The following is a 23994-nucleotide window of genomic DNA, read 5'->3' as shown; positions in this document are numbered from 1 at the left end:
TGGCGGAAAAAAAAAAAAAAAAAAGTTGTGCCTGACGTGCGCCTCACATGATCAGCTGCTTTTCTCGTCCCCCTCCCCTCCGCGTCTCCCCAGGCTTGGGGATGGGTTGATTTAAGGCAGACCGAAAATAAATCACTGAACAGTAAAAGAGACAGATAAGACAAAGATGTCCCGGGACCGGCCGTGGCCGGGCAGGGGCGAGCCCGCCGAGGGGCCGCGGCGGCCGTTAGCCCGTCACGGCGCCCGTTAGCTCGTCACGGCGGCCGTTAGCTCGTCACGGCGGCCGTTAGCTCGTCACGGCGGTGCCGCCGCCCGCCTCACCTTCGCCATCTCTGAGATCCGCCGGGTCGGGGCTGAGTCCGAGTCTGCAAAGAGAGATGCGACAGTGAGCGACAGTGAGCGCCCGCCACGCTCCCCTCCCCGGCGCCCCTCGCTGCGGGGCAGCGCCCTCACCGCAAGCCGGTCCGCCGAGCCGCCGCCGCCGCCCAGAGCTACCGGGAGCACTGAGTAAGGCAGGAGGGAGGGGGCCCCGCTCCGGCTTGCCTCACCCGGGAGCCGGGCCAGGCCCCACCCCAGGCGGGCGGCGAGCCACGGCCGCCTCCCGCGGGCCGCCTGGAGGCCGGACAGGCGGCGGTTTCACCCCGAGGCTTCGAGGCGCACTTAGCGCCGCCGGCCTTCGCGGCCCGGCCGGGGAAGGCAGTACCCGGGCCGAGCTTCTCCTCGCTGGCTACTGAAGGGGCACCCTGCAGGACCGAGCGCGTCTGGTCCCCTACAAGTAAACGCGGCTAGCTCGGAAGGAGCAAAGAGAAAGCCTTCCCTCCAGCCGCTTCACCTCCCTGGGGCTCGTCCCCTTTAGATCATTGCTTTCTCCTCCATCTCTATTATGCCATGGAAGGGTATAATTAGTGCTCTTTTTCTCAGTAATAATAAACCTTTTAAAAGAAAAATTGCATTTGCAGATAGATTGCCTCCAACAGGCGCTCAAGCCCCCTCCTCATGAAATCTGTATAAAAATCAGTTCCCATTAATCTGAGGAGGATCATATCCCATCACTAAAGGACAGTCTGTACTGAATTTTAAAGCAGGCATTTCATTAGCTGATCTAGGTTAGCTTCCACGCAAGCCAGATTAGCAAAATAAGCACAATGTTGGAACAGAATGTAAGGGCTGTAGTTCTAGACTATCAGTACATTTTGGGTGATGATACTCTTTACTTCTCAACATCTTACAGCGGGACCATTTCACTGATCCAGGTATAGAGAAGATACATCCAGTTTGGGAGAGCAATGAGGATGCAGTCTGCATGGCTATTCAACGAGCCTTTTCATCTAAAGCTGAAGACTTGCTCCCCCACCCACACAAATGCAATCCAGCTGCGTGTCAGATGAAAGAAGGAAAAGGGACTGCAACACAAATGGAATTTAGTGTCTTTGCCAAAATAAGACATGAACGTAATCTCGCTACGTGAGCATTTTAACATGTAACGGTCACTTCTGTCTTAAAGTGAGTTGTGTTTACATCAGAAAACACTGACAGAAATGCAGATCGTGATGTAAATTTAAGTATTTAGTCCATCATTTCTTCTTGCCCCAGAAGTGCACATACAGTTCATCAAAAACATGAGATCCACCCAGCTGGCTTCCTTTGCAGGACCGAGGATCAAACAGTTTGCTAAAATGGCCTGATTTACTTATTGAAGTCTAATTTGAATCTAATCCATTGAAGCAGCATTCCACACACGCTCAAAGATGCATGAAGGGAATAGTGAGCTGCTCATAATACACATGTGGAAATGCACATATGGATTAGATGTAGAATAACGATATTTAAGAAAAAATTATGGGTTATGAAATGGTTTAAAAAATAGTGATTGACATTCAAACGGGCTGCTTTTAGTTTAAGCACAGCCTTGCTTACACACACCCACCTCTTTCTGCAAAAGTCAGGTTTTTTTCTCCTTACACATTATATCCAGAGCAGATACAGGCTACGCTGCGATCATGGTTCAAGCTTTACCATCTAGAAAGTGCACACATGCACACACAAAGAAATGCAGTGGGATCTAAATCTGCTCTCTTCAACACACTCCAAAATTCTGTCGATCAGTTTGAGGCACATAAACACAGCGGTAACTGCGTGTTATTGGGTAACATGAAAGCTACAAAAAAGGCTCTATCAGTATCATGTGAACAATTAATAAGGTGTCTAGAAACTAATAAAGCTGTAGTCCTCGTCACTTTGAAATATGTTAATAGAATCTCTCTACTATAGCAAATGGCATACACAAAGATTGGTACATTACCTTTACTGATACAATGTATCTATAAAACTTCACAAATAAAACAAACCCTTGCATAATTTGGAAAAAGGGTGTATATTTGTCTAACACATTATTTAGCAGTTAGCATGTGACCACCCGGAATGCAACTGCACTGCCTCAGAAAGACAGCAGTCCTCCCTCTCCTCATCTCATCTCCCCTCCGCTGCAGCAAGCCCCTCCTGGCTCCCAGCGCTGCAATACAAGCTTTGCATTCTTGGCTTCCTATAATGCCAAGTATAGTTTAAACCAGGCAACGTGACATACAATTTCTGCTAGCTTAATGAAAATGTTGCAAGTGTGTCATGTGTATAATAGCACATTAAGACACAGCGGGGAAAAGCTTGTTTTCTCCCCACCTCTTCTCATACCTTCTGACTTATTAGGATGGATTTTTCTGGATTATAGGATTTTTGTTTCCTATGCCTTATTTAGTAGCCTTACTAATTTCTAGCAACTCTCAAGTTTAAGGAAATTATCCAACAGATGTCTTTAATTCCATTTTTCCCTTTAAACTTTGTGTTGGAGGTTGTGGATTTGGAATCAAAGTAACGCATGCCTTTTGTTCTGCAGTAAGTGTCTCTGTGTACACTTTGCCTCTCATTTCTAGTGGAGGAAGTCTACCTTCTTTCATTTCAAGGTATTTGAAATGGTTTTCCACTCTTCTACCTTTAAGCAGCTTACACACATTAGCTTGTTATTCTAATCTATGTGCACAGTCTTATCCTCAGCCAAACATGAGGTAATGTTCAGTCTATCTAAGGTAACTTGGATTTCTAATCAGTGAAGGACAGGGAAAACAATCTTGGATGTGAGAACAGAGAATATTTTCCTGCTCTGGAGGGGGTCTGAAATATATGATCCAAGATGAACTGCAATGGTAGGAAAAGGTTCAACAGAGGAGAAGAGAACGATCTTGCCAACAGATGAAGTTAGGAGTAAAGTCGACTCTATTCAATCTAAAATGTTATCAATATTTGTTTAAGCAAGCAAATATTTGCATAACTTCATGAAGCAAGGAGGCCTGGGGGGCGAGGGGAAATGTTAGAGTAAAACCATGTGAAAGATTTGCCAGTCCATTTCGCAAGAGCAGATGTTTGAGAATAAAAAAATCTCCTGATCATCACAGAATTTCAGCCTTCACATCGATTTGAATGTAAAGGGAAGAGGTAGAAATAGCTATACCAGCAAATCCAGAATGAACCTGAAGACACAAACATATAACTGGAGGGAAATGCATATTGCACTGACTGCCTTCAGCGGAAACAATTCAAGTTAGGCTAAAACAGTTACAGATGGCGACTCATAAGCATCAGATGCAGGACCTTCATGGTCACCACGGGCAAGTATTTAACCTGACAGCAGCTCTAGTATTCAATAGTGTTCATGCACAAGCCACAAATAAGCCTTCTACATTTAGTATAATTCTTTTTCTCCTTTTTTTTTTTTTTTTAAATGAAGCCAAATTTTCACACAAGGAAAAAAAAACACATTAGGTGAAAGCAGTCCTTCCCCTTTCCAAGCCCCTCCCTGCTCTTTGCATCTTCAAACACTAGCAGAATCATACCAGGATGTAACAGTCTGCTTCCCAGTGCTGCTGCTGGCACAGTGCACTTCCAATCCTTCCTTAACACAGAGCTGCAAACACCTGGAACAATAAAAAGCAATAAAATATGATGAGAAACAGAGTGGCAGTGCCTTAATGATGTATTTAGCTCTGGCACACATTGTGACTTTGCAAGCAGGGCCCTGTCAGTTCCCAATCCGCTTTGAGGCACTGGTCTTGTCCATACAGAGTGAAATTCTGGGGTTGGTCTCAAAGTCACACTTTCAAAGGGAAACAAAACACTGAAATATCACACTGAGGCTGAATGTGCCTTGATTAAGCACTCAGGAAGTGTTCAGCAGCTAGAAAGCCAAGGTAACCTCATAAACACAGATTAGATTAGCAACCTTGCACTTCCTCAGGAGGCAAAGATGGGATTGCATCCATTTGGGGATACACTCTGGGGTCAGTTTTTTGCTCTGGACATACACTGGCTAGTGCTGCTGTGTCACAGCTTACCCCTTCCCTGACCCTAGCGCTTGAAAATGGATTTTAAAGCTACACATCAATCCAAAACTGCATCGTGACAAAAAAATGAGATGATTAATCTGCATCAGGGCTTGCTCACTGTGCATTTCTGTTCCTCCTGACGAGGTGAGGACCTGGGAGACAAGTGGCTAGCCTGAAACCCTACTTTATGGGACTTCACAGCATCTTCCTGCAGAGGAGGTGACAGGAGAGAAGAAAGGAAGACTATCATGGGGACCCATCTCCATTTGTCAAACACTTCTCTACTTTTGGGAGAACACGGGGTTTGTTGCCTCTCAAAGAAGTGCTCCAAAAGCCACCTTTCGTTCTGCAAAGTTATTGCTCTGTATATTGTTTTCCCTTAAAAAAAAAAAGTAATCCAAAACCTCAGTATAACCTGCACCTCTTGGCCTAGGTTCAAGAGCCTGTAGGCAGCATTGCACGTTACATAGGACAAAACTAGTAGGCACACGCTACCCAAAGAAGCATGATCTCAGTAAACCTCACTTCTGTATGAAATTCAGATATGCAAGTAGGTCTAGGCATATTCAGTTAAAATAAATAAGCAAGCAAATTTTCCTTGAGCATGATCACTGTATAAAGTCCAAAATTGCCATCACACCACAGTTACACAACAGAGCTGTTACAGTTGCAGAAGGGAGGCAAAGATTGCATACAAGAATCCTCAGATATGTGAAATAATTAACTTGGTATGGGGTTTCTAACAAGGGCTGGAAAATGTTTTCAGAGTCTGGTTGTAGCACTAAAATGCATCTGCACATTTTTCCAGAAACAATGTAAAAGTCTTAGAGGATTAAAAGTTAGCACAAAAGCAGTTCATTTCAAAAGCATGCCCTCTTGCCGTTGCTGTCAAGAGCAGGCTGCTAGATCACAGAAAGACCAATAACTTCATTTTTTTTTTTTAATTAAATAGAAAGACGGAGGGTTTGCTGTATCAAGACAGTCTTCCAGTGCGTGTCCTCATCTCCTGCCCAAAAGCACCATACATCATTTTGCTACCAATAATATTTCTGAGCTATTATATGACACTACATAGCTACTTTAAGTGCATCACAGAAGAGAAAAAAAGAGCAAGGCCCATATTAAAGGAAAGTTTGCTTCTGCTATGTATCCAACGGCTGCTGAAAAGGGAAAGGTCCTTCAATTTATCTAACAGAGTTGGAGCACAGTAATCACATTAGAGCCCTTTTCACATGATATAGAAAGGCCAAGGACAGTTAGTGTCCTAGTTAAAATATTTTCTCTTAAAAAAAAATCTCATTGCAAAATATTTAGAAAGCATATTGTAGAGGCACTGAAGTGCAATAGGCTTACCAAAGGAGATTTTCAGGCTTGGGAAATTTCACGGAGCAGACAGTTTCCTTATGAAATTATAATGGAAGATCAATCTTAAATGCTTTTCCACACTTTAATGTCTCTTTGGAAGTGAAACAGTCAAAACTGCTTGATGAACCGCAATTCAGAAGCAAAGGTGAGAGAGGAAAAAAAAGAGCAATTTCAAGTTCATGCTTTGATTAATACTGACAGAGAAGAAATCGCTTCTTTTCCAGACTGGGTGCCAGCGGATGGCAATTTCTCAGCGCCTCATTTTGAAGAGAGCTTTGTACTGCACTCTAGCACCTTGGGTGGAAGGTACAAGGCGAACGCTAAGCAGTAACGCTATTAAAATAAGCGAGAAGAGGGGTGGGTGATATTGGTTTACAGGCAGGGTAAAAAGTTCAAATTCTAACACTGACAGAAAGTTTATGAAATTCTTTCGATGCTGCACATGCCAGCATCAGGGGGCTGCTGAAGGACGGGCTAAGACTACCAAGTAGAAGATTTTTTTTTTTTTTTTAAAAGCACTTCGAGACTTGCTTTGGAGACTAAATATTGGCTTATATTCCAGCAAAGACAACTTCCTGTAAGAGACTGATTACTTCTAATCCAGAACCCATTACAGAGCAGTGCTCTGTCAGATTCTTGATTTCTCTTGGGACACCAGTACAATGTGAAAAGGTTAATAGGAGCGAAGAGCATTCATACCAGTTACAGCACGAGGCAGCTGAATTCATCTTACTGGAAAAATATTTTATTTTCTTTTAATCAGAGGAGGTGTAGGTTTCTATGAAATTGTCTTTAGAGTAAGACACGTCACAAGGATGTCATCAATGCCATAATCTCAATTCAAGCAAAGATAAATCACTTCAGCCAGATTCCTGTACTTGTCTCAGGCCCTGGACGCTAATCATGATTACTAGGACAGCTCTACACCACTATGCTAAGGCAGAGCTTGATCTCCAGGCTGCCTAATTCTTCCTGAGAAACAGAATTTCCATCCCTGATGACTCGTGATATGGACTCCTCCTCTGGGGCAGAGGGAGAGAAAAGGAGCCAGGTGCTTAGGTTGTATTTCTGTATTTCCAGCTGTTCTGCACTACAGTTTATCTTGAGCAGATCAGTTGGGCTTTGTGCTCTACACACTTCCACACAGTGATGGTGTATGAGGGGACAGCCCATCAATAATAGCAGAACACTTGTTTTGTCCCCCATCCAGGAACTTGAAGCATTGCGTGAAGAATTTAAGAGCCATCGCAAACCTTTGGAATAGCACTAAGTAACTATCAAGAGTAACCAATGGAAGTTCAGAAAGATATTTCCCTTAACCAGTTAGGCCATTAGTTCTACTTAGGAAAGAGGAGCAGAGAGAAAAATAATTCAGTTCTGTTAGCTTAATAGAAATTTGAAAAATCTGAAGGAAGAAAATAATAATCATCCATGAGTGGTTATCCCCCTCTCTGTGAGGAAGAGAAATAAGAATCAATTTAGCTGAAATGAACTGGCATAATGTCACTAAACAAGTTTGGCCTTTGCATTTATTATTCCCAAACACTTCTAACTGTGGTCCTGTAACAAGACCTCTTTCTCATCAAGGGACCTACCATTAGTATCCCCACGAGAGTCTTGAGATACAGGAACACTATTATCTTCATTTTCAAATGGAGAATAAAGGTAAGCTGAGGCTCAGTGGTTTCCCCAAGGTCACAGCCGGTGACTGGTAACTGAACCCCGGTTTCAAGTCACAAGCTACCGACTTTACACTGCTCTGTTCTTTCTCTCTTTACTTTGCCGAAGAGCCTCGGCGTCACTGAAAATTGCCTCCTTGGTTTACGCATTCACTGATGAAGAAGAAAAGAATCCATAAATTATTCTAAAGGTGCCAGGATAAGAAGCACCCTCCCACCTCTGCACTCTGCACGGCTGTTCTCACCTGAAAAAAGCACAAGCCTTGACTCCCATTAGTAAGACCAGAATCAGGCCCACAAAATTTTAGTTTGATTATGAGGAAATAAGTCTGGAGGCAAAACCAAACAAAGCCTACATCGACTTGTTTTCTCTTCAGCCTTTCATTAAGGTTCTAAAACATGTTGATCTCAATCTTCCAAGCCACTATTCATCAAAACCCCGAATAACAGAGTCCTTCGATTGCAGGCTATGTGCAGCCCACACCACCACCTAGATAACCCAACGGTTTTATCAGGAGGCACTAGCATCTTACAGAGCTTTAATAATTTGTCTGGAACTTAACTTACTTCCATTCTTTCTTTCCATAACTTTTCAGATATTCCCCTGACATTAGATGTTTAGTACTCCTGTAAACACAAGAAACATTTTTAGCACTTAGCTCAAGACCTCTAAAGCCCCTTTTCTGGTTTCTATGATACGTTTTGACACCTGAACTAGGACAAATCTACCTAAACTGCCAGCACATAAGTAAAGTCTGTTTTAATTGCTCCTGATAAGTCATTGCCAATCTGCACACAGACACTCTAGATTAAAAATGCTCCATTTCTTGACTTAATTTTGAAACTTTAAAAGGTGAGCAAGTCACTCAAAGTTTTATGCATGGACAAAGCCACACAAACACGAGGCTTTGGGTGTAGTCCTGTATAGGACAAAATTCCATAAACCTTCTCTCGCTCTCTCTCATACAAAGTTGAAGGGCCTGCCGCATTCTAAACCCCAACCCTTGCCTCAAGAAAAAGTTCAAAGACACTTTTAAATAGCATTTCTTAGCATTCTCCTGTTCCCACCAGCAAGAACACATATTTAGCTGTTATTCAGGTAAAGTATTCTTAAGGGCAAACCTGGTTTTCTTGATCATATTGACAGCTTTTTGTAATGCTAAGTTTTCCAGAGCAGAAGGATGAATTGAAAGTCAGGGGCTGCGAGTCCTTTTCAAGATCCACTGTTAGGCTACTATGAAACTCCGTTTTCCAGGAATGATACGGTTAATATTTATTCTTCATAAAAGCACCTTGATGAAAATCTCTACACAAGAACTAATAACAAGCACTAAATCCTAAACTATAGCTTAGGATTGTTTTCGCAGTGTGCATGTAGCTACTGCCACGTATCCTGATCCGTTACCAGACCGGTGTTTGGCATTCATATACAACAGGATAAGCACATTTGCAAGGGGAACCACAGACTGTCTTACGTTAAATGCCATTCCCTGCCTCCTCCTTGTATACCTTGAGCTCTTCATTTTGTTGCATCTATTTCCAATCAGTGGTTTGAATGACTTCTCGTGGGTTGCCTGCAACACCGCTTACTTGCCCATGTCCCAGGTAATCAAAACCCTACAAATAAAATTGCTATTACATTTCAGGTCTGGAGGTCACTGCTCAAAAAAGCAAACACTCAGATACATGCGTGGAGCTAAGAAGGAATGAGGTGCCATGACTGAGCCAGCCAAATCATCTTCCCAGAATGAGAAAAGAGAAATATCCAGACCTCACTATCCCCTTGCATATTTGCCTGCACTTGTAGCAGCAGATCAGTGAAACTGAGGTTAGAGAGCACTAAAGTTGTGACACACAGCTTTTCTAAACATGGCAAATCTTGCTCCTATATAACTGCACACCTCCCTGCTCTGGACTGGTGAGGCCGAGGAAAAGGGGAGAAATTCCTGCCCTGACCCCTCCAACGCACTTTTAAAACCCTCAGGCCTTGCAGTCCCACTGGCAGAGGCAGGATCTGCAGCAGCAGGCTGTGAGCTGTGGGAAAAGGTGGTGCATTCATATCTGTGCAACAGCACTAGGCGAATCAGCACATTTAAACTTTGCATCCAAACTACCAAACATGAGCAGATGCATCTTATTCTTTTAATACCTAACTTATTTGCTTCCTGGTGTTATATTATTTGCTGAAGACAGCTGCAGACATAAATTACCTTTTTTCCTTCAGCCAAAATAAATAAATATTTATGGCTAATTAGGACTTCCCTTTCTCAGTTGTGAGCATTCACCTGGCTGAACTGCTGCAATAAGAGGCAACGCAGCAAGGCTGAGCTGAGCAAGGCGAGCAGCCATATGTCCCAGAAATGGGTAGCAGCCGCTGTGCCTCTAACCACAGGAGGAAACCAGTAAACACACAAACTTCATAGCAACACCAGCCTCCATCTGCACAGTCACTAAGGGCAAACGACACCTCTCCTGCCCCACACCATGGCTCTGTGAATCAGAGCTGCAGAGAGAGCTTCAGCACTCACTACAAGGGGTCTCGGGACAAACTTTCAGGGGCTTACAGCAAGAGGATCAAGAAACAGTCCTTTGGGATCTAGAGGCCAGAAACCCGTATTGGTTGTGCCTGCGTAGTTTTGGAGCCCTAACGTATATAATCTGCATGAAGGCAGTGGTGAATGTCACCATCTGAATGTGCACTGGTAGTATTTCACGGTATAATTCGTATACTGCTGCACAGAGGCACAAACCCTCTGCTCAGACCTGCACACGGATGCGACACACAGCACAATTCATGCATAGCTTTGCCTCAAAACTATTTTTAAATCAAAGGAACCCACAAAAAAAGTACTTTACGCCAAATACTTCCCACTGTTAGCTACAGAGCCAAGAGCTTGCATTCTGTACAAGTATTTCATTAAGACGTATATCCCAGTATAGCAACGCTGCTATACAGCAATTCAAAACCAAGTTATCACAAGTTATTCTGCTGAATACAGTGACAGAGAAGGATGCCTGCATTTTGTCAGACCTACATTCCCAGTCTCAGCTGCTGTAGGAATTTTAGTTAAACCACGTTAAATCACTCTTAGCGGCAAATTTTTCAAAAATAGCTATGGTAATAGTCAAAGGGGAAGTGAAAACATGAATAATGTAAATGCTGACTTGCTGAAATCCCTTCCCGTATTTCAATATTTCAAACACAAAATAATACCAGCGATTTTGAAGGCAGCATAAACCTTATAGAAAACGGGACATCTAGTGGCATTGCACGGGAATTGCGGCACGGAGGAGAGACGATGTCTCCTCAAACCCTCTTCCATGAAGACTGTGACAAAGTAGAGGAATAACAGTGACGGTACATAAAAGTCCTCCAAAATCCTGAAACATGGCAAAATTTTATTCCAGGAGTTCATGCAAGAATTTCCCTTTCTAAATAATTGAAAAAAACCACCCCACCAAGTGATCAGGATTCCACTTGATGGGTTTTTCTTTTATCACACACTTGCTCTTTGCTTCCCTTTCTCCCACAAAAACAGTCAAAAGGTTTACATGATGCCATCCCGCTGCATCTGAATTATGGATTCACACTTCGAAATACCATGGTTTTGCCATTATTTGTAATAAGTTAAAGCGGAGAGCTCTGGTGTTGGGGAAAAAGAAAGGCTTTGTTTACCTACACTATCCCTGACACATCCTAGTTTTTGATCCCAGAATACTTTTGTTTCTTCAGCATTCCCAGCAGCTGTAGGCAGATCCCTCGCTAGCTCTGCTCTTTTCAGGATGAAACCGTGAGCAGGTTTCTCTAAGTACAATGCTCCATACTGATAGATAACCTCATGCCAAGATTTTGTCTTTAACACAGGAAAGCTAATTTCTGAGCTGGAAATGGGCCCAATACAGATGCAATAGGGTCAATGGAGAAAAAAATAAAAGGTCCTGAGGTTTGCAATTTTTTTGTCATCAGTCCTTAATAAGACTTTGCATTTAAGTTTGGATTATATGTTACACATTGAGAAAATGGATTTCATGCCAGAGAAACTGCATACTAGCAAATCCCACAGTAGTGATCAACAAATCAGGAGAAAACAGTAAAGCCTATAGATCAGTCAGGTTACTTCAGTACAGACTGCAACCAAAACCGTCACAATTCATAAAAGCGTTTCACTTCTCCCTCTGCACTAGCACTGAATAGAGTTTCAGTACTTTCTAGCACTCAAATAACTTCCTTCAAAGGAAAGCTGAAGGGGGAAGGATTGTCACAACAGTGAGCTGTCTGTACAGTTGAGTCAGATTTCAGTCAAGCAAACCTTTTTTAATTTGATATTCATAAAAGATGTCAAGCAAAACAGCTTTCAAATGGTGAATGAGAAATCCGGTCATGCATTGGCTATGCTCAAAAGATTGGACTAAACTAGACATACCAGATTTAAAAAAAAAAAAAAAAAAAGAAAAAAAGACTATTTTTAATTTCATTTCTCTAAATTAACATTGCACAGTTCCAGGATTATGCATTTACTTTAACAGTTGAAGTATTTCTACAGAAGCTCCCAGGTAACGTTTGTTTCTCAGAGCTGCAGGCTGAGACAAGCAAACAGATTAGTTTGTTACACCTCTTCTCACATCAAACAGCTCTGCTCTGTCACAAGCATTTGTTGATGCTTGAGGTTTTTTACTTTCTAAAACGCTGTCATCTTCAAGTTTTCCATGGAGCCTGCCCTTACTTACGGTGCTGGAGGCAGAAATGGGAGGTTGAAAAGGAAATTTGTTTGGGGGCTTAGTGCTACCAAAGCCCCCAATTTGCTATCAAAGGGGGGAACTTTTGTGGGTTCATTAAGCAAGTTTCCTCAACGCATCTCCTAGTAACCAGCCACCCACGTGGCAAAACATGCCTGCATCACCATAAACACTCCTTTCCTCCTAAGCAGTTTCACCTGCCTTTCACACAGCAACAGGACAGGGGGAAAAAATGCTGCGTTTTCCCCGAGCTGAACATCAAATTGCAAGCTTTGTTTACCTGGCATTGTAACACACTTTCTGGCAGTCTTTGGGGTTTCTGACCAGCATTTAAGTGGCAGATAACAGTGCATCCAGGCATAGCTCTGAGCCGACTTGGATTCGGCTCCAGGGAGCCAAAATTTTGGCTTCAGCCACCAAGGGGCTCGAGGCAGGTGGGTCACCTCAGCCCATGCTCAGGTTTTGGGAGGCACACAAGCTCCCCACTGGTGATCCCCACCAGTGGCTTGCGTTATATTCCTGCCAGTAACTCTGACTTCCTGCATGCTCAGAGCTAGTTTATGCCTCAGTTTCCCCATCTGAGGGATTAGGATAACATGGTTTTGCCAAACACGGCAGCCAGAAGACGAGCAGTGCGCACACAGACTAGGTGCAGCACATTTCCCTCCCAGCTTTTTTAGCCATGTACAAAGTGATTGAATTCAGCTGAGTTTGAATGAGTTACTTGAATATAGGGCTGGTGTAGAGCCGTGGTGAATCATCTTTTCCTCCATGCTCATTCTTTGCACAATAATGTATTGCAGACCTCTAATTCCTCTGCTAAACATCCATAATTTTCTGACAGCTGAAGAGTCTCCAGGGATTTCATATTTGATTCAGGGCAACAGGCACAGACAGGTCAGTTAAAGCAGACTTCAGTAAGTCAGAGATAGAAAATTTAAAGGCTTCTATTTTAACCAAACTGTGCATTTTAACATGGACATGGTTTACACGTCAATTACTGACAAATTACCATAAGTCACTCTTAACAAGATCATTTTGTTAGGGGCTTATGAAAAGACCATAAAGATATACTCTTTTTTTCCTCAGTTTTAAAGTGAAAGAGGGCACCTCACCCTAAAGCGAGGTGTGCCTCCCTCCAGCAGGAGGGTGCTATCCTGTGCTTGCAGACAGAAAAACCTCTGCACAGACACCAAAACGCCTATAGAGGTGCTGGGGAGTGTATTAACAGACCCCTGCATATCTCCCCATGTGCTGGCTTGGGGTCCCCCTGCTACATACACGGGTGTCGAGGGCCTCCCCTCCCATGCCTGGCACGAGGTAGCTGATTCCTCTTCAAGGGTCCGGAGGTGAAGATGAAGGCAGCAAGTCTCCTGCACAGCCCCAGGGTCTGTCTCATGCCCAGATTTGGCAAAGGAAAGCATGAGAGGTCTCATTATCTAATGCTTTGTAAAATCTCGCTATTTTCCCAGAAATTATTTGGCTGAAGACAAAAAAAACCCCACAAACACATTTCCCTTCCCTCCATAGAGGTACCTCACCATACAAGGCCTCAGCTCTTTCCTACACATCAGAAACCAAGTATAGCAAAATACATATATATGTCATCTGCTTTTCCTAGGTCTCCTCTGCCCTGGGCCCCTCCATCTCCCTGCATCCTTACCTGCTTCTCTTGACAGACACCCACCAAGGCGCTCCAGAGGGCATCACTACTGCCCAGGTCAGCAAGCAAGACCTGGGACACCCCTCCCCAGCCCTCATCTCTCTCCAGGAAACCCACACAGGTGCCTGTCCTGCTCCTCTTAACCTCTCTGTTTCCACCCTCCCCTGCAAGTAAACAAGCCAGCTCCCCTCTCTACTGGAAACACCTGTATTTTGTCCTGCTCCCCACCCCTCACTCCCCACACGGCTCCCTCTGCCTGACAGCATCTTGCAGGGCTCAGAAGCAGCCCTGGTCTATCCCAAAGAGCCAGCAAGCTGGCAACACTGTCATAATATGAAGGTCTGAGCTGGGTTTTGGGAGGCTTTTATCAATTTCAGCATGGGAATATCGAGTTTTCATCACATGTCTGATGTTACATGGCATTCACGTCATGTAGAAAGGACCAGTTTGAGTACATCAATCACCCCAAAGAAAGAGAAAACAAAAGAGGAAAAGTATACACCAGCAATCCTTCCTCAGCAAGCAGAGTAGCTAAACTTGTCTTCAGCAATCAATCAAGGCTCCACCAAAACCTGTTCTACCAAAGATAGATGATCTTTTGCGAAAGAACGGATACCTCTGAAAACTTCATTACCATTTGTTAAGACAAAGAGTTGTCTCTTGACAGTCTCCTTAATGCAGCATAAATTTTAATAAGGCGTGCACAAATGACCAGCTACAGTGCAGCTCACAGACTCTGCTGAGCTTTAGGAAAACAATTCTCTATGGCTCCTTTTCACCTCCTGTCCTGGTATTGCTGAAAATCTCTCCTGCTAATCACACGCGGGAGAAACAGCAGCATGCGTGTGCAGGCTCCAGGTCTGGTTTTAAGTTTACATCCATCACGCTCTTTCTAATAATCACTTGTCTCACATCAGCTGCTACAAAGTCGCTTAGACAATCCAAATTGCTTTTTTGAATCATTAACTGCATACCCAAAACACTATTAAAAGGGGACAGTATTAAGGTCAGAAGCAATGGATAATTTTTTTCTACAGGTACTTGGTAGAATAAGGAGACAAGGAAAAAAACTCTAGGTCATTCTGTGCTTCTTAGGTCAATACACAGATATTGCAGCCAAGCTATGGAATTAATTCTTAGCATTACATTTCTCTTTGTTTTTTTTAATCTTGGTGTATTGCGTGTTATGGATCACTTTGTGCAAAAGTTTTGATATAGCTGACATGCTTTGAAATTTTCTACAAATGTTAGTACTATACCAATTGTAAAATTAGGACTTGTACTATGTTATCAGGCACATTGATTATTAAATTCTGGTATCTTGATAACACTGATAAAGAAACAGCTCACAGTAACATTCATCTGTATGAAGGATATCCAGGCATGTGAAGGCTCACTTCATTTGGAAGGAGAGCACAATAAAACCTAAGTTCAAAATGAAAAATAGATAAGTAAGAGTGTGACTAACAGAAACGTCTCACCTTAGTGCTAGAATTTCCCTTGGATTCAGCCTCCACCACTGCCTTACACTAACACAGTTCCTCTTTAACAAACCAAAATAAGGTTCATTGCTTTTAGTCACTGTGGCTTGGAGGACTGCCTGCACCCTTGGAAGATCATTAAGCAGCCTCTGCATGACCCCCGAGGTACTAGGAGAAAGTGGCCTCCCAGCGCAGCGGGTACGGCTCACGTGGCACGCATCTCTCACCCCAATTCAGCAGTCCACGCCATTTCAGCATATACAGGTCTCCAGTCTGAACCGAGGAGACTCGTGTCCCAGGTCAGACACAGTCTGGGGTCATGAAAAGCTAAAGATGAGAGAAAGACCCTTGGATGAGATCAGTCCAAAGCACCAAGCAGGTGGTGGGAGACAGGCAACGAAACAAGTCCTCATGTTTGCTGTTATCATCTTTTAACAACCTTTCCAGTTCATATTCTGTCTCCTGACTGTGCTATTGAAAATGAAATCAAAGGCAGGCAACTGAGTACTTTTTACTCTACATCATTTATCTTAAACAGAGCATCCTCGCTGGCATGGGAATACACCAAGCTTGTGATCACCCCATTCCAGCAGTCTGGAGAGAGAGGTTGAGTTAGGAGGTATTTCACTAACTGCTCTAGAAAATATAAGCACAAGGAAAATAATATTTACAGCAAGGAAAGCGACGTTTAATGTTCAGCAGGAGATGCATGCTAGCACACACCAATTCCCAGGTGTTAGATAGGTGTGAGTATGCCTTGGTGATCACAGCAGACTCGCAATTCAGCATTTAAAGATATTGAAAACATTGTATCGAATCTTCTTGGAAGAGCAGAATGGCTATTTACTAACAGAGAGATTAAGTAAAGCCTTGTGCACAAAGACTGGAATGAAAAGTAATTTGTTTTTCTCTGTCATCTGATATCTTCAGCAACCAGGGTCTCGGTCTTTTAACCCTTTTTGCAGAGTGCTGTTTCTGTCAAGACAGGTTCAGAAAAAGAGTAAAAAATTTCTAAAAAACACACATAAAGACAGAGATAATAAACTAAGCAGAACAAGGACATACGTTTTATCCTTGACTATTAAAAAAAAAAATCCAGAAAAAGTGGAATATCATTTTAGGACCATTGTTATTGACATGTTTTGTTCTGAAGAAGTTTATTTATCTGAAATCAAAAATAAAGTACATGCATTTTCAGAGAGAAGTCACCTGAAGCATATGCTGCTGAATTTCACTAGAAGTCACACTGAAAATATATAACATTTGGATTTGTGAGGCTTTCCTTAAACAATTCCTCCAACAATTTTCTAGGTCTCTCATAGAATTGAATCATACTTCAATTTTTGTAACTACATCAAGTAACATATTCCCCATTTTCTACAACTTTCAGTCATTACCATGAGGGAAGCTAAAATATCAATCTAACAAAAAAAAAAATATTTTCTTCTGTAAGCCCAAATCAGATGGACCACTATATTCTGTATTGAAAGCTCTGTGCATTCAGAGTCCTTCCCAGCTATCTGAAAAAAGGATCAGGTCTTTTCTGCACGAGGAGTAAGATGCAACTGCAAGACCTTGACTGATGACCTTCTTCCCTTTCAAACTTCTTCCTTGCATCATGGGATCTAGAGAGCTTTCTGAAAATGGAAACTTATTTGTATCCACCCGCCCAAGTCCAGGAGCTGGGACTCTCAAACCAGCACCGAGTCTTCTGAGCGTGACACAAGCCGCAGGAGTGGGTGGCTCAGCTCAGATGTGCCAGTACGCCTGAACGGAAAACCTTTTTGGCTGAAGTCCCACCAAGGCACCTCAAAACAGGTCTTAAATGACTGTCAGAGTTTTGAGAGCCCTCCACAGAGGCGGATTTTCAAGGTAAAATTTGAGAGATGCACCAACATTTGAAGGGAAGCAAAAGAATAAAGTTTCTCGGGAATGCCGAGAAATTAAAGCTACTGAGCAGGTCTTACACAGCTGTGACTGTGAGTAGAGCTATGCTACATGTCACTGTGAAAATACTCATACCAGATTAACCATCAGAAAAAGAAATAGGTTGTTTTATTTGTTTTAGAGTATCTGCAAATGCCCAAAGTAGGATATTTCTGGCAAAATTCTTCAGGCCTCACCGGAAACTATTTTGGTCCACTGAGCCTTTGCGTCTTTTAATCTAGAGATGGGAAAAGAGGTGATTACACAGTCAGTGCCTCTTCATAAAAGCACAGCTTTATTCCCTCTTGTGCACTGTCTAGTTTTTAACACACAAAAATTGAGCTTTATATGTTTTCCTTGGGAGATTATTTCTTGACTTAACACACCTTATCATCAAGTACTCCTACTATTACTTTTACTAGTCCCTAATCTGTACTCTGTATCGTTATGCCTAGTTACAGATTACGCTAAATAAGTCATCTTCCTCAGCATTTATATCTTTCAAGTATTTGCAGATGATTACGTTCCCCTATAGCTGCCAGCTAGCAAAAGCATATTTAACTATTTTATTCTTTCCTTCTGAATTCCCCAAAGGCTTTTCATTGCTTTTATCTGAATTCCCTCTGGTTGTCAACAACGACCTAGTAATGAAGTGTCCTGACAGCGCCCTGCACATTAGGGCTGAACAGAAAGGAGAACTTACCTTCTCCAAGGACAGGATACCTATGCCTATGCAGTTCAGCAACACACAGGACATTTTCACTGCTTTGCAAACTCAGGATTAATTTACTACTAATGATCACATCTTGTATTTCTCTCGCCCTGCGGTTTATTTGTTTACGTCTTCCCAAGATGATTCATCTGGCTAATCTTTTAGAGCCTTCGGCTTACTTCTGACTCTGGTCACTGATTAAACAAAATGATGCACGTCTTTTGTTGTGAAGTTGGACACTGGGAATTTAGAAGCTTCCCAGAAGAGCTCTGGACAGTGGGACAAGCACTTTTTGCGCAAGAGGTGCCCTGCCCTCCTCTCTGAGCAAAAGGACAAGGGCCTATCGGCAGCATCAATCCTCATTTGGAAAAATAATCAGATACAACATCAGCACAGAAGAGCTTGACCTCCATTCACCTTTCCGCCCTGTGACCATACCACCAGACAGGAAGGTGTTGCCTCCACAGCTGTGTCCTAAAATCTGTATCAAGAAATGGAAATGCGTTTGAATGGTGCAGATGTTTGATGCCCCTTGAGTGTGTGATGTCAAACAACTCCCCTGGTTGTCCTTCGAAATTACGCCGCGGGTGACAGCATTGAAATACGGAGATTACTTACAAGGAGTGCTCATTGCATTGCCAGTTTGGGGTATTTATTCCTACACTGCAGGTATTTGTGAAATTAGGACATTTGAGATGCAATACTAGAACGAAAACAAGACAAAACAAAGAACTGGTAATCGTCCAACTTCTAAATGTTTAGCTGAGTAACCCCCCCAAACTTTTCTATTGCATTGCGTTGGTCTAAAATGCATATATGTCAGAGGAAAATCATCTATTAGTTTCCATTTTCCAAATAAAGGTAACTCAGCCTGTGCCCGGTCAGTCACACCTGTGAAGAGTCATTAGAAAAATCAGATTATCTCTATTTCATGCAATACAGTAAGTATGAAGTGCTTCTGCAAATCAAGTTATTAAAAGTGACCCAACCATTCACATGATTTGAAATACTTCAGGGCTACTTATCTGCAAAGTCAGCTGTGTATAAAGGTAATCTCTTTGTGCTCATGTAGAATATGCTTTACAGTTTTATGGCTACTTATATTAATTAAGCAAAACCATTAGCCACTCTTCTTTCTAATCACGAGCGTGAGGCCAAAGTCATTCCCACCTTTTTCACAGAGGAAGAACAAGAAAACTGTATAGATATGAGGCTGACTGGTCACAGGCAGGAAAACCTACACAGTACTGTTTTCTCACCATTTTCCCATGACTTTGAAAAAGCCCACCCAAGCGTGCAGAAAAGCAACTGGGGCACCAGGCACTAGGAGGAGGCATGGCAGGACTAAAGAGAATTAAGGCTCTGGCCCTCGCCCGTGCACCTGCTCTGTGGGAATTTGACAGATACAGTTTCCTTCAACGAAGCTGAATTTGTCCTTGTCACCCTGTGTGCTGAAATCCTCCTGGTGCAGGAGCACGCTGGGCATGGGGGAGCGCTGCCGTTCTTGCCTGTGTGGCCTGGTTACGGCCCTGGGGTCCAAGAACCACAGAAGGGCTGCCATGGGCAGTGGAAGCCACAGTCCTGACTTCACCAGCTCCTACCAGCTGGCTACAGACAGCAAATCCTCGTGGCCTGAGGTGTGTGAGGCAGCATGGCATCAGCTCCAAGCCTCCCATACTAGTAGCCCAGATAAACTGTCCTATGTCTTGCAAAGCCCCTGGCAAGCAGGGCTGCATGTTGGGACAGTCTGTATAGGAGATGATGCGGTCTATAATGATGCAAATAAGAGACTGACATAAATCACAGAGTGTGCAACAATTTCAAAAGCTTGCAATGAAAAGCCAGGGCCAGCCAGATGGAGGAAGAGCCAGAGCAATGCCAACACCCTCTGGAGGAGGGCCTCTCGCACTTGCTTTTAACATTACCCTCGCACCCTCGACAGATTCTTCCCCCCATGCCAAGTTACCCAGCAGTGAGTAGAAGAAGAGGGCTCAGATTCACTGCAGCAAGGGCTGGGGAGCTGGAATATCGTACAGGCGCTGTGGCCTCTAACCGTGGCCTCGTTCTTGCAGCACGCTGCCTTGCAACAGAGAAATGCACAGCAGGCGTGAATAAGGCAGACCGTGTTCTGAGAGGCACTTGAGTTAGTAGCATTCTGCCCTGTAAAATACACCCCACGGCAACACTGGAGACCCAGCTGCCTGCTCTTCCGCAGCCTGACCACCCCCAACAGCTGCCATCTAATATGACCTAAAAAAGAACCCCCAAACCCCACGCATTTAAACAAGAACACCAGCTCTATACTACTTCTAAAATATTTTCCTTTTGCCAAGCTTACTGCACAGCTGTTAGCACCCATCCTTAACTTCTCCACGTGTCCCTCCTGTAAGGACAAATCTGTGTCCACCCTTTGCCATGGAGCAGAAACTCACTGAAGAGCTTTACCTCCTTGGCCTGCATAAGTGCAAGGTGGTTCACTTTGGTGTGCCAGTTGGCACCCTGATGGCTCAGTAACCTCAAGCCTAACATAGTACATTACCGAGCAGTTTCCCTTTGCCTTACGGACCCAGCAGGTATATAAAAAGCCATTTTAAAAGGTGTCTTCTTCTGCGTTGGAAAACATTAAATTTAAAAAAATGCTCTAATTGGGTTAAATTCAGATCTCCGTCTGCCAAAGTAAAGCCAACATAATCTCTTCCGCAAAGAGGGCCCGAGGGGAGTTTTATAATACTTTGTTACAGAGTAAAAGCTGCAGGGCGAGCTCACCTTCAAATTTCCCCTGAATTTTGCGTGGCAACCGTAGCCACTCCAGAGAGAGCGGGGGACCAGAGGGCGGCCGGGGGGCAGCGCTTCAGCGGGGGAAGCGGGCAGAGCAGGAGTCGCGGAGCGCGCCCGGCCGGTGCCTTTCCAGGGGACGCGGTGAACCGCCGGCGGCCCCCGGGGGCGGCCCCCCGTCCCTCCCTGCCTCTCGCCGCCTGGAGAAGCGGCGGACTCACCTACGGGGCAGCCCGAGGCGGCGGCGACAGGCGGCTCACAGCTCCCGGCACGCACCCCAGGGCTGCCGCGGCGGCGGGCGGCGGCGCGGGGGGGCGCCGGGGGTGCTGCCCGCCGAGCCCCGCAGCTGCCGGAGAAGCAGGCAGAGCAGCAGCAGCAGGAGCAGCAGCAGCAGGAGGAAGAGCGCCAGGTAGAGGAGGAGGTTGAGCTCCCACTCCATGCCGCCCGCGGCTCGGCACGGCACGACACGGCACGGCTCCCCGCGGACCACCCGGTGCTGATGCCGGTGCCGGTGGCGGCGAGCCGCCGCTCCTCTCGCCGCCCGGAGCCTCCTCCCCTGCGGCCGGGCGCCAGCAGAGCCAGTCCTGCCTTCAACCCCCGCCTCTGCGGCACCTCCCGGTGCCGGGCAGGGCAGGACGGGGCAGCAGCAGGAGGGCACCGGGGCGCGGGGCGGTGGGTGCAGCTGGGTCCAGCCCGTGGTCCGAGCTGGGGCGCGTTGGCCGTGCTCCTTGGGCACAGGTCCCCTATTACAGCAACGATGCTCCGAGACCACCTGTCACCGCCAAGCGAAGCTCGTTGGGGTGACTCGCTTCGAAACTCAGCGTCCCATCCAAACTGAAATGCCCACATCACGGTACCCACAGGCAGCATCCATCCTCCCTACCTCCCCACCCCGCATTTCACACAGATCCACCGGCACAGGCCAACCACCTCTGAACTTCACGGGTATCAGAAAATGTCTCTCTCCTTGAAGACATTTGAGAACCATCCCCTTGGCCAGGAGTGAAAACACTTGTCAGATATTGCCCTGGGAATAGAGAAGTTGATCGGATTTTTGGCTGCTTGACTCAGATTTTGGTGAACAATATAATTGTGATGGACCCGCCATAACTTTAGCTTTGAACACAATGAAAAATAATTTTTTAATCATAAAAAAAATTTAAAAATACCAGATGTCCTTTGTCGTACCGTATCGCTAACATCTGGCTATTGGTCAGGTAACAGAGCCACTGCCCCTAGAGCCGAGGGACACACCAGGGTTAGATCTGGCATGACCTGGTGGCTCCCACACCCGCTTTCGGAAACGCTCTGCTCAGTGCATGAGTCTCCAGACTTAACAGAGGTGACTGAGGAGCGCAATCGCAGCGGTGGCTCACCGGCCCCCTCGGGACAGCGGCACCAATCGGAAAAAAAAATCACACATATTTCACCCTCTCAAACTATTGCATCTGATCTCCCTCTACTTCTCCATGCTCCCCAAAGACCGCTAGTGCACTGAGGCCGCAGGAGAGCAGATGAGGCGAAGGGGGTGGAAGGATGTCAGCTTGCTGCTATCCTCAGGGAAAACCCTACTTGCATTTTTTGGGTACTATCTGTCTGCTTGCCCACGTGATTCGTCCCGGCTCAAGTCACATCCCCAATGCCTCCACGGATTTATGAGCATCGGAACTGAAATTTCACAGAGTGAACATAAGCACTGCTGCATATATTGCAAATTTTGTCAGGGCCATAGAAAGTGTGTTACTTCCTGAAGAAATATATCCAAAAAATGCGTAAATTGTACTTCATAAAGCCTCCCAAATTCTCCACGTAAGTACAGCATCAAGGCAAGTTTGAGCTAAGGAGATAACTACATACTGAGTTGCCATTTTACACCGAATCTTCTATCCTTATTGGACCCCTAGAATAATACTTCATACTAACGCTCAATAAACAATTTGAAGCAATTTGGGAAAATGATCATTCACCTTTTCTTGAAGTAGCAAAACTTCACTGACATCTTCATCAATACTGCAGAAAACATTTTCTGGTAGAAGAAGGAAAGACCAGCATCCATCATTATCCAGTGCTCACACATCCCGGCTCTGTAATCTCTCAGGCACAACGATTAGCATGTTCCCATTTTGCTTGTATTATTAGTGAGGAATTGAACTACTCAAAACACAGTTTTCTTATCAGCATTGATTCACGAGGAATTGAGAGTTAGGATCTTTCGGAAATACGGCAAGATTAACACTTGCACTTGATATGCACAGAATATTGATCAGAAGCTCCATGAGAGACAGTCTGCTCTTGTGCAAGAGACGCTGGTGATACAGTGCCTTGTGAGTGGCTGTTGTACATGACAGCAGGTACTTCTAAACCATGCTTTTAACCTTTAATAATGACTGCGTTTTAAGATACAACTGTAAATGTGAAATTGTATTTAAAATCAGCTGAATCAACAAAAAGATACACCGTTTTTGGGGTTGTTTGTGGTTTTTATGACCAAAACAGAATTCTGAAATTTCTTAAAGCTGTATGGAAGAGAAATAGTTCATCTTCTTTTACTATTAAAATGTTTTGCTTAATCCTATAACTACATAATGCAGGCTGTTTCTTACAGTCTGAGCAGGAAAGTGTAACACACAACCTAAATAAGTAGGAATGCTAGAATTCCTCCCCAGTCCTTACTCCTCACATAAAGAAGCAGTAAGGCTCTACAGAACAATGGCAACAGAATTACTCAGAAGAGGCATACGCATAAATTTTCTAAAATGTATCTCCTGATTTAAAAGAAATATTTTATTATCAAGATTTATTAGTCTCAAAAGAACATATAGAACAACAAAAAGACTTGCTTGGAAAAGATTATGACTTTCAGCATTTCAAGTAACCAGGAGGTCAAGATTAATTTCTGGTTTGTAACAGATACTTTGAAGCTGAATAAGCAGGAGAAATAATTGAAAAGAGCCGTTCTGATTTAATGGCTTAATTCAATCATTTATTATTTATCCTGCTTATCCTGGGGCTGATACCACCTCTCCTGTAATTGCATCAAGACACTATGTTCTAACATGGTTACAGCTGGCGATGCTGCGCATGCACAGTCAGATTTTCCTCGTACGTTTGTAACCAAACATACGTATTCATTCAGTTATCACTCTGAGTCACGATGGTGCTTTGGAGAATCTGGGAATGGGGATGATAGTGGTTAGTCAGAGCTGCAAAGCTGGGCAGATTCAATTCATAGGCAGCAGAAATCCAGATCACATTATCCAAGCACTCTGTAGATACTTCTTCC

At 44.2% G+C, this 23994-nt stretch overlaps 1 protein-coding gene across 3 annotated transcripts in view; it reads right to left on the bottom strand.

The window, feature by feature from the left end:
- Positions 1 to 13872, bottom strand: part of ANXA5 (annexin A5) — a 36368-nt gene extending 22496 nt beyond the window's left edge. The window contains exons 1-3 of one of the 3 annotated variants that reach the window (XM_050896184.1): positions 13818 to 13872; positions 3885 to 3965; positions 322 to 365 (exon numbers count right to left, since the gene is read on the bottom strand). In XM_050896184.1, coding sequence (XP_050752141.1) covers positions 322 to 330 — 9 coding nt within the window. In that variant the 5' untranslated portion in view covers positions 331 to 365; positions 3885 to 3965; positions 13818 to 13872. Of the gene's footprint in view, positions 1 to 321; positions 366 to 453; positions 504 to 3884; positions 3966 to 13817 lie in introns of those variants that run through there. The other 2 variants (XM_050896185.1, XM_050896186.1) reach the window with 2 other exon arrangements.
- Positions 13873 to 23994: the final 10122 nt, after the last annotated feature.

The sequence above is a fragment of the Gymnogyps californianus genome, chromosome 4 (genome assembly GCF_018139145.2).
Source record: "Gymnogyps californianus isolate 813 chromosome 4, ASM1813914v2, whole genome shotgun sequence".
In the NCBI taxonomy this organism is placed as follows: Eukaryota; Metazoa; Chordata; class Aves; order Accipitriformes; family Cathartidae; genus Gymnogyps; species Gymnogyps californianus.
This window is presented reverse-complemented; position numbering and strand designations above follow the sequence as displayed.